This window comes from Trichomycterus rosablanca, chromosome 1 (genome assembly GCF_030014385.1).
Source record: "Trichomycterus rosablanca isolate fTriRos1 chromosome 1, fTriRos1.hap1, whole genome shotgun sequence".
Taxonomy (NCBI): Eukaryota; Metazoa; Chordata; class Actinopteri; order Siluriformes; family Trichomycteridae; genus Trichomycterus; species Trichomycterus rosablanca.
Window position 1 is genome coordinate 142,656 of NC_085988.1, and position 11,336 is coordinate 153,991.

Genomic DNA, 11,336 nt, shown 5'->3' on the forward strand with positions numbered 1-11,336 from the left:
AACTAAGTCAATTGTGGGTCTATTGTAAGTTAAAACAGGTCGCAGGGTTAAAACCTGCTTTTTATAGCTTTGCTTGACTTCATAAAACAAACAACAGACACATAAAACACTGATAAACATGAACTAAATAAACATTAATAAAACATACTCAGTACTAGACTAGTTTGAAACTGTTGGGTATAATTGAGTATTAATGTTCTGTATTAATTGTATCAGATTACAAATGTTACATCTGTTTTGTAAGAGGCCTTGTAAATGCTGAGTTTACATTTAAAATGTGAATGTATGTGTTTTTCAAAGAGGAAACCGAAATACAATAGCCTATTGTTCTGTACGTGCTATACCAAGGAAAGACAAACTTAAAGTGATCTTATCTTTTGAGAAGTAAGCTGCAAAATAAGGTTCACAATGGAACAATGTGTACAGATGTTTCCTGTCCTAGCTACACAGACAGTGTGAGAGCTGACTGAACAGGAAAACACCACAAGTCTTGTACTTCTGCTGCGTGTGCAAAGAAAATACCCTTGCTCAGCGAAATCGTGGGAAAGCTTTGGTTGACTAGTGTTAGAGAGGGAGGAGTCAGCCCTTTAAGAAGGAACCACAAACCCACAGAGGACGGGACTTCTACATACAGCTGTCATGTGTGTGAAGTGCCCTGGGCCCAGAATTACTTTTACCAATCTGTATATTTGATGCTTAATAAATCTTTTCTCTTAACTAATCAGAATTTGTCCTTCTTTCCTGGATAAAAGAATAGAACACAGCAATTTTGGTGACCCTCGACGTGATCTGGGAAGAAAGGAACCAAGAAGAGTTCTCAGACCTTGAGTTGGAGGAAATTGCACACTTACAAGGCCGGTCAAAAGGTAAGCAGAAAACCTATTAAAATTGAATTTCTGCATAGGATTATATAGGATAAAGTAGTTGTGAGTGTGTGAATTCTTCTGATTCAGTAAGTGTCTTTAAATTATTGCGTATCATTTTAAGTACAAAATTGTCCTATAGAAATTGGTAAAAGTATTATAAGGGAATTGAGGATTGACTCTTCCCAAGTGGCACTAGAGGATTGACTCGTGCCTTATTATTTCGTGTTGTTTGTATGTAAGGGAATCGAGGATTGACTCTTCCCAAGTGCCGGTAGAGGATTGACTCCTGGTTTGTCATTTGTATGTATTTGTTATTTTTTATGTAAAGGAGTTGAGGATTGACTCCTCCAGGTGGCAGTAGAGTATTGACTAAATTGAAATTTAGTGAGTTTGTTTTAGTTTTTCTGGTATATTGATTTACTAGTTAAAATGTGGATTATTGTAATTACTATTATTGCATTGATTGTTTTTCAAGTGGGAATTTGTTGTGAATGTATTTAGAATATATGTGTATTTTCTGGTGTCTCTGTGTCTAATGATACAGAAGGGTTAATATAACTGGCCAGAAAATTAGGAATATAAGGGTGGTATAGTATTGTGAACCTAACAGAAGGATCTTCTTGTTCTGACCATTTGGGTTCCAATGACTGTCCGCCACCTAGTGGTAGAAGCTTGATCGTTTGGAAAACAAATTAAGGTCTAACAAGGAGGAACTTGGGTTCTCTTTTGGTGGACGGGGTTGTATTCTATTGTATTGTATTTTGTTTTGTAATAATCAGATTTATTAAAAATTATAATAATGGCTGAATCAAGTAAAGAGGAAGTAGACACAGCTGGAAAACTGAAGGCGCGTATTCTCAGTAGAATTGAAACTACTAGTATTGCAAAAATGAGAAAATCTAAAATCAAAAAGGCTGAAAAATTGCTCCTTGAGTGGCAGGATAAGAATTTGTATCCGGCAGATTCAAATCTTGCCCCTACTGGGGAGGACAGAAAGCGTATACTTTCTGTAGAAAAAGGGAATCAAAGCCTCGCTTTAGCTCAGTGGCAAAGGGGAGGAGAACATAGATTTGGTCCATTAAAAATTGCTTTGGACAAAGCCAATGATCGTTTGGCTAATGCCACTGATTTACTCCTACACATGAAGGCCGTCACTGTAAACATGAATGACCCTCTAGAGAAAAACGTAGACATTAAATCTTCAAAAGTCCCATCGATCACACCCACTGTCAGGGCAGAGGATATTCCTACTCTTGAAAAAACAAAGGAAGAAAATTGCCCTGGAAATCACGTTTTTGATTCCTTACTCCCAATAATTAGTAAAATCTATCCAATATTGGCTGAACAAGCAAGACCTCCCGCTTATAACGAAGCAGTTCACTGTATTGATCAACTAGTACCAGGCTTACCTGCCCCGATCTCTCCTATTGTAACTGCTCCTGAGCTAAGCGTACAAGCCCCAGTTTTGCAAGTAAATAGTGGTGTATTGGGCATAGAAATGGGCGAATTGGATGTAACATTTCAGGGAGAGACTGATCAACAACGCCAAATTGATGGACTGACCTTGTTAGTTACAGAACAAGTTGCAAACATAGACCGTCTAAAACACATAGTTTTGACTGAAATAGACAGGTCCGGGAGACCAGGCTACCCTGAATGCAATTACCAATCACCAAATGCAAAATCTACCCCAATATCTGCCATCCATGGCACTAGGCCTGATCCTTTTCCCCAAGACATGCGTCACAGCCTTACAGGTGTGCCCGAACACCAAAATAAGGATAGAGAACAGCTTAAAAGTTGCGCCAGTGACACTGATGACGAAAGTAGTGTGCTAAGTGGTTGTAGTAAAGTATCTAACAGACCAGAAGCTCTGGCCTCCCATCCCGGTATTCATGAGCACTCTCAAAGTGTAACAATAACAGGAATGGACCTTGTAGTTAAAGGACCAGTTTCTAATTCTGACCGTGCCACTGGACCACTGATTGAGCTGGAATTTGACCCTCCAGCTGCGAACACTCGGTCTAAGGCTCAGTCAAAAATTGGGCAGTTCCCGCTGGTTACCACTCACTCCGGGGTCGAATATGTCCCCTGGAGTCACAGGGATATGGAGGGGCTAGTGAACAAATTGCCCCCATTACATAAGGGTGGGCAAAATTGGATTACACAACTTGAAAAGTTTACAGCTGGCGATGCTCTGTGCTTGGGTGACATCAGAGCTCTTTTGGTACGTATTGAAGGAAAACATAAGCTGGCTCAAGTTGAACATTTGTCCGATACCAATAAACTGACATCTGACCAGTCCCTTAATGGCATTAGGAATTCCCTGTGGGATTCCATACGTTCCTTGTTTCCAACCACTCGAAATCTGACAAATTTATCATCCCTGAAACTAGAGGACTCTGAAGACATACATGTGTACCTGAAAAGGAGTGCAGAGCAGTGGTTAGAGAACACAGGTGAAAGACATGACAGGACTGACGCTACCATGTTGTTATACAGGGCACAAGTATTAAGGGGGTTACCTAAAGAATTACAGTCCAAATTAGAGGATGTCATTGATTTGGCTGACATGGAGGATGGAAAATGGACAGCTACTCTGGCCCATTATGTGCGTCGCTATAGGGAAGCCCAACAGCAACAGAAGGATGAGCTGGACGTCCTCGCAAGACGTCTGCTTAAACTTGAAGTCGCTGAAAAAGATAAACTTGCCACCCAGGATAAACGAGATAAAAAACAGTTGGTGGCCCTGGAATCCCAAAATTCACTTCATCAGTATGCCCCTCAAACACAGCTACAGGCAATCGTTCCAGTACAGCCCCTACCTCCGCCTGCAGCAGCTTATCCAACAGCATATCTGACAGGTGCGTACCAGCCCACTTACCCAAGTGATCAAAACTATGGGTATAGGGCCCAACCCAACCGTGGGCGAGGGAGATTCAATGGCAGACAGCCAAGAAGGGAGAATTATTGTTATGCCTGCGGTCAACCAGGACATTTCTCCAGAAGTTGCCCAAACCAACATATCCCACCACAACCTGGAATGATGGCAGTTCCTCAGTCACCTATGGGACGTCAGCAAGCTGCGGGGTTTCCTCCTGCTCAGTTGCAGGGTGCCCCAAGATATGCCGTAACACAGCCTATTGCTCCTGGTCATGTCCCAAATTCTGGTTTAGCACCTGGCGTAGCATACCAGGCCCCAGTCCTGCTAGGACAGGATGGGGTCTATAGTGACTCATACTGATGGGGCCCAGGGTATCCAACAGCAGGTGTGAAAGCTTTTGAAAAAGAACCATTGGTCACCTGCCATGTGGAGGGTCGCCTTGTTCAGTTGTTGGTGGACACTGGTGCCACTGCATCCTGTTTGACGGGTGCAGGGGGCTGGCAGCCACCAATGACAGACAGGACACTTAACACAATTGGATATTCAGGGAAAATTGAAACTCAAAAATACACAAAGCCATTGGTTACTGCTGTTGGAAATCAGACCCTAACTCACTCTTTCCTATTTGCTCCAAAATGCCCTGTCAATTTGTTGGGCCGTGATTTGTTGACTAAATTAGGTGCTACTATTTACTGTACAGATCAAGGTCTGAAATTATGCTTAGCAGGACATCGTCCGCCAAATACTGCTCAGATTTTGTTCATGTCCAATGCCCCGACACCAGACAACCCGACACTTAATGCTACTGTCTATTGGTCTAGACTGTTGATCGACGGGCCAGACACACCACGTCTTTTGCGTACTTATCAGTCCTGGAAGCCTTGGATCCTGTCCATTGGGGCCTACTCCCCTCCCATTGATCCATTACATTGTACCTATAATTATTTGCGCACACCTGATGAACAGTACCAACAAGCATGGGAGGAGGAAAAGGAGGGTCATGTTGAACTATTGGAAATAACTGACCTATATGTTGGTGCGGCTGGAGTGGCCGCATCTGTCTCGCTTAGCCCAGATCAGCTAGCCTGGTTTGTGGAAGCTACTGGCCACCCAACTGTTCCCCACGTCACACTAGCCATAGGAAAAGGATATGAGGCTAGGTCTTTGGGCCCAATGGTCAAGGAAGCCATGACCAATACATATGTTCCCACTGAAATTCCCTGTCTAAGTAGGTCATTAGACGGCTTTTACTGGAAAATTGACAATCAATCCATTGACAAAGCGGTGTTGGAGGAACAATTGCTGTCCAGACACCATGGTAGAGAACACACTAACCACGAACTGACTGAAAACTACCTAATTAAAGTTCCAGCTCACATTTGGACCATTGACCCATTTGATGTAGGTCTGGTGACACACCACTCCATTATGGTCGGTTTGAAGCCTGGTGTGTTCCCAGTATGGAAACCTCAGTATCCTTTAAAACCAGAACAATCTCTAGGTATAAAAGACACCATAGCTGGACTACTGACAGCTGGTGTTCTCAGAAAATCCAATTCTGACTGGAACACCCCGATCCTACCTGTCTCCAAAGGAGAGGGAAAGGGATGGCGTATGGTGCACGACTTAAGGGAAATTAATAAAGCTACTGTTACTGAAAATATCCCTGTCCCAGACCCATACTTGGCTTTGCAAAATCTGACTCCTGACCATTGTTATTTCACTGTTATCGATTTGGCAAATGCATTTTTCTGCCTCCAACTGGCCAGCTACTGTCAACAAATTTTTTCTTTCACATATGAGGGACAGAAGTATACATATAACAGATTGCCACAAGGTTACAAGGACAGCCCAGGTCTGTTCAATAGAGCCCTTAAAGCTGATTTGTCCAGCCTAACCTTACCTGACAATACGGTGTTAGTCCAGTATGTTGATGACCTACTGATAGCAGCCCCTGATGCAGACACCTGTCTAGCAGCCACTGTCTCCTTGCTCACGTTGCTGGCTAACCTTGGATACAAGGTGAAACAGGACAAATTGCAAGTTGCTAGACCAGTGGTGACTTTTTTGGGACGCCAAATTTCGGCCACTGGTCACACTTTGACTGCTACACAACGTCAATCCATCCTGCAACATGGTAAACCCAGTACAGTTCAGGATCTACTAGCGTTCCTGGGGTTAACGGGCTACAGCCGTAATTTCATTTTTGATTATGTGGGTTTGACGCAACCTCTTAGGGATTGTTTGGCTATGGTGGGACACAGGAACCTTAAAGCAAAACTAATCTGGACCATTGACGCCGAAAAAGCTTTCATTGACTTAAAGCAAGCCTTGGCGCATGCTGAACATTTACAGGCCCCAGATTATGAAAAACCCTTTTTCCTAGATGTTTCTGAAAGGAACGGTATTGTAAATGCCGTTCTCTTTCAGAAAGGGGGGAGGGAAAGTAATAGACAGATTCTCATGTACTATAGCTCAAAACTAGATGTAATGGAACAGGGCCAAACACATTGCACTAGACAAATTGCAGCTCTAGCCAAGGCTGTTAACAAAACTGCTCATTTAGTCATGTGTCACCCTCTAGTGATCAACACGAACCATGGTGTTGTTGCCTTTCTTACTTCTACAGCATTCACTCTTTCACCCACTAGGAAGATGAGGATCAGCGATACGCTGACACAACCACACATCACATTCACACACAAAGATACGGTGAATATGGCAAAACAATTACCGCACACTGATTTGGAACCACATGACTGTGAGTTTGTGGCCCAGAGGGACCTGAGACTCAGGGAAGACCTCGGTAGTGACCCTTTAGAAAATCCTGAAGTGGTATTTTTTTGTGATGGTTGTTGTTATAGAGGAGAAGAGGGAAATGTGGCCTCATTTGCTGTAATTGAACAACAGGGGAAAGGCTTTGTCACTAGAGTAGCAGAAATCATACCCCAGCCAGCGTCAGCCCAACTTGCCGAAATAGTAGCACTTACAAAAGCTTTAGAATTAGGAAAGGACAAGGCCCTAAATGTTTACACAGACTCTGCTTATGCCCACTGCGCAGTCCATGTGGATGGACCGCAGTGGATGAGGAGAGGATTTGTGACCTCTCAAAACACTCCTGTGAAACATGCAGAAGCCCTAAAAGCCTTATTAAGTGCTACTTTGTTGCCCAAACTAGTAGCTGTAATTAAGTGCAAAGGGCACTCCAAGACAAGTGACTTGGAGGGACTGGGAAACAATGCAGCAGATGCTGCAGCTAAAAAGGCAGGAGGTTACACTGTACAAATGACTGTAAAGGCTGACGTAAGAATACCTGACTTATCACTTGACAATGTGCGTGAGATGCAACAGAAAAGTGGTGCCTATGAGAAAAATCAGTGGTTAGCAAGGGGAGCAGTAGAGAGGGATGGAATCTGGAGATCAGTAGATGGGAGGCTTGTGGCTCCAGCAGAGCTATGCACCCTGCTAATTAGACAAGCTCATGGACCCACCCATGTGGGAGCCAGACGAACCATGAAAGAAGTGGCATTACACTGGTGGCACCCATATCTGATGGCAATAGTGGAAAATTATGTGGAAGAATGCCCTACTTGTTCAGAGTTTAACATCAAGCGTCCCCTTAAGAGACCCATGGGACATTTTCCAGTTCCAGATGCACCTTTCAAGGAGATTTGCATTGATTTTACAGACATGGGACCTGATAATGTGGTAAGGGGATTTAGGTACATTCTGGTAATGGTTGACAGATACACCAGATGGGTGGAAGCAATACCCTCTAGACGAGAGGATGCTAAAACAGTGGTGAAATGGCTCAAGAATGAGCTCATTCCACGCTATGGAGTACCTAAACTGATCAGGTCTGATAATGGCACACATTTCACAAGCAAGCACTTGAGGGAAGTGGAGGAACACTTGGGAATAGTGCACAAATTTGGAGCTGTCTATCACCCCAGCTCCCAGGGACTAGTAGAAAGGGCAAACCAGACATTGAAAAGCAAGATCGCAAAGATCTGTCATGGGGGAAAACTTACATGGGTAGATGCACTACCGCTTGCCCTTATGTCCATGAGATCAGTCGAACGGGAAAAAACGCATTTGTCTCCACATGAGTTGTTAACGGGGAGACGGATGCCAGGGCCCTCTAGGGATAATGTTACAGGTCCAGTTTTGGACCTTTGGCAAACAGAGGAAGATGAGTACATGCGGGCTCTAACTAATCTTACTCGAGTTTTGTCTACACAGGTCCAGCGGAGTGAGCCCCCTCCAAAACCACCAGCAGATGACAGCGAGTGGCTGGAGTTTAAAACTGTCAAGCCTGGCGACTGGGTACGGGTGAAAGTCCACAAGAGAAAGTGGTCTGAGCCCAGGTGGTCGGGTCCGTGGGAAGTCACTGAGGTAACAACCCACACCGTCAAAGTGAAAGGTAAAAAAGGGGCAGTTTGGCACCACCTAACACATTGTGTACCCGCTACAGCACCTTCCCGCTCATTGCAGGAAGTTAGAAAAGATTTGGCAGACAGTGGGACCAAAACTGTAGAATCTGATTCATAAACCATATAAGTGTATTCCCACTGTCCATTAGAGGGTAGAAGACTGATACCTACCCAGTAATATACACTTCAAACCTGCCGAAGGTACAACTTCTTTAAAAAAAAAAAAAAAAAAAAAATGCCTTTTAACCCTCCTTCTGATGTGACCGTCCAAGCTTTTAAGAGACTGGGATGTGCATCTATGAAAATAACAATATGTGTACTCTCCATAATAATTGTTGTTGTTCTGTCTATTATCTTCATAGCCACAGCAGAGTCCCACAGAAACCAGACTACTCATAGAACCTATCGCAGTGTGAACAAAGGTCTCCCAACCATTACATGTACCGAGGGTGTTGATTGTGTTGCTCAGTTTGATTTGTGTGCGATCTCGGATTGTTCAGGTTATGTTGAGAATCAGTTAGGATGGCCAGAAAAGTACATATGTAACACTAAGTGTTTGAGGAAGAAAGGGAATGTGGAAGTAAATGTATTGTCGTGCAGTAGTTGGTCTGCAGTGTTGACAAACACAGGTAAAGATTGGGGATACAAAGGTTGGGTAGATATGCAGGAAAAGTCAGGGGATCGAACAGGCGGAAAAGAACTTAGCTCTAGGTTGTCCTTAATAAAAGGCAGCACCCCGCATCCCTGCAGTAAGGGTGCATGTAACCCTTTAACGCTGACCCTGAAAAATCCAAAGAAAGGGGACAGCAGGTATTTAATGCTAGGCTCCTATCAGTCGGGTTCGGATAACCTGGGGTTGTTTAAACTGACAGTGATCCCGAAGCCAACACCTAAGCTAACCACTGTCATTCCAGACAACAGTATTGTTGTGACTGGGCCTCCCACGGAAACGCCTGTATTGATAAAGACCATAAATATAACTACTATAAAGGACACGTTTGCATTAGAAACCGGATTCGAGGATGAAAATCAGTGGTTAAATTGGATCATGTATACTGCGCGCGCTGCCAACAAATCCAACTGTTATGCTTGCTCCTCAGCAAGGCCACACCTGGGTACTGTACCTTTTCCTCTAAATCGATATAATGATCTAGAAGGTCTAAAATGTGTGGTCTCCTTGTTCAGTGGCTCTCCAGGCTGTGGGAACTGCACCACTGTGCACTACCTGTTCCCAGAAGTGAAGCAGAAGGTGGTACCCCCAGCATACATGCCCTACAGAGGGAACTATACCTGTTTCGCTAGGAACACGGGGACCGTTGAGGTGGGTCAGCTGAAGTGGTGTGGAGACACCGTGGACGCAGAAAACACCTCAGACGGGTTCAATTCCGGGTGGTTTAGCGATCAGAGCGTTTCCAGGGCTGATGTTTGGTGGATGTGTGATCCTAAGGTCTTAAGGTCCAAGCTTCCTAAGAATTGGAAGGGAACCTGTGCCCTGGTGCAGTTGGTGATGCCACTATATGTGCTTCCATTGGGTGGAGAGCCGGTGGGAAGGGAGACGGATACACATGGCCGTGTTAAGCGAGCAGTCGCAGGCCCATCGGGCTCTTTTGACCCACATGTATATATTGATAATATTGGAGTGCCCAGGGGGGTCCCTGACGAGTTTAAAGCTAGAGACCAAATTGCAGCTGGATTTGAAAGTTTGTTATTTTGGTGGTCCACTGTTAATAAAAATGTAGATTGGATAAATTACATATACTATAATCAGCAGCGATTTGTAAATTACACAAGAGATGCCGTTAAAGGAATACACGAGCAACTTGACAAGACTAGTTTAATGGCGTGGCAAAATAGGATAGCATTGGATTTCTTATTAGCTGAAAAGGGCGGTGTATGTAAGATGTTTGGGGAACAGTGTTGTACATTTATTCCTAACAATACAGCCCCTGATGGGACAATAACCAGGGCTCTTGAGGGTCTGACCTCCTTAAGTAATGAATTAGCTGAAAATAGTGGTATTGAGAACCCCTTTAACACTTGGATGACCAAAATGTTTGGTCAGTACAAAGCCTTAATTTTAAGTATAATGACCTCAATTTGCTGTGCTATGACTCTGCTCGTGGTATGTGGCTGTTGTTGTATCCCGTGTATACGAACCCTTCTTACTAGACTTATTGAGACTACTCTCTCCAACGGGAGTGACCTGAAGTCCCAGTTCTTTCAGCAGCATACTCCCCTATTAGGACTACAGGAGATAGAAGAAGTTGAATTGGAGGAAGTTTGAAGTGGAGGAAAATTCAGTTTTTCTTTCTTATTGTATATTCTATTATACTGTTTTGTTGTTTTTGTTAATTCTTCTCACTATGTCCAGAATGGTGAGAATAGCAGTTCTGTCTCAACAGGAAGCCCAAGTTGCAGGACCTGACAAATCCAAATCATCTACTGCTCATCTTTTTCCCGTTCTAATTTTTATGCTTTATTCTTATGATTGTTCACAAATACTATTCTAGCATAGGTTGTTCTTATTCGGGTTTTTTGTTTCATAGTCATTAGGTGTTTTTCAGCCCGATCTCCGCATAACGGGGAGCTGATAGCACTTTTATTTAGCTTAATCTTTTAATTTTCATTTTGTATCAGGAAATGTGTGATTCTGTTTATTTGTTTGATTTGTAATTGTCCTGAAGGACAATTAAGGGGGGATGTTGGGTATAATTGAGTATTAATGTTCTGTATTAATTGTATCAGATTACAAATGTTACATCTGTTTTGTAAGAGGCCTTGTAAATGCTGAGTTTACATTTAAAATGTGAATGTATGTGTTTTTCAAAGAGGAAACCGAAATACAATAGCCTATTGTTCTGTACGTGCTATACCAAGGAAAGACAAACTTAAAGTGATCTTATCTTTTGAGAAGTAAGCTGCAAAATAAGGTTCACAATGGAACAATGTGTACAGATGTTTCCTGTCCTAGCTACACAGACAGTGTGAGAGCTGACTGAACAGGAAAACACCACAAGTCTTGTACTTCTGCTGCATGTGCAAAGAAAATACCCTTGCTCAGCGAAATCGTGGGAAAGCTTTGGTTGACTAGTGTTAGAGAGGGAGGAGTCAGCCCTTTAAGAAGGAACCACAAACCCACAGAGGACGGGACTT

General features: G+C 43.4%; 1 protein-coding gene across 1 annotated transcript; it reads left to right on the forward strand.

The window, feature by feature from the left end:
- The first annotated feature begins 5,178 nt into the window (after positions 1-5,178).
- Positions 5,179-10,467, forward strand: LOC134318362 (uncharacterized). Its single transcript, XM_062999244.1, has 4 exons — positions 5,179-7,053; positions 7,993-8,173; positions 9,380-9,560; positions 10,353-10,467. The coding sequence occupies exons 1-4, from the start codon at positions 5,179-5,181 to the stop codon at positions 10,465-10,467; spliced, it is 2,352 nt and encodes a 783-aa protein (XP_062855314.1).
- The last annotated feature ends 869 nt before the right edge of the window (positions 10,468-11,336 follow it).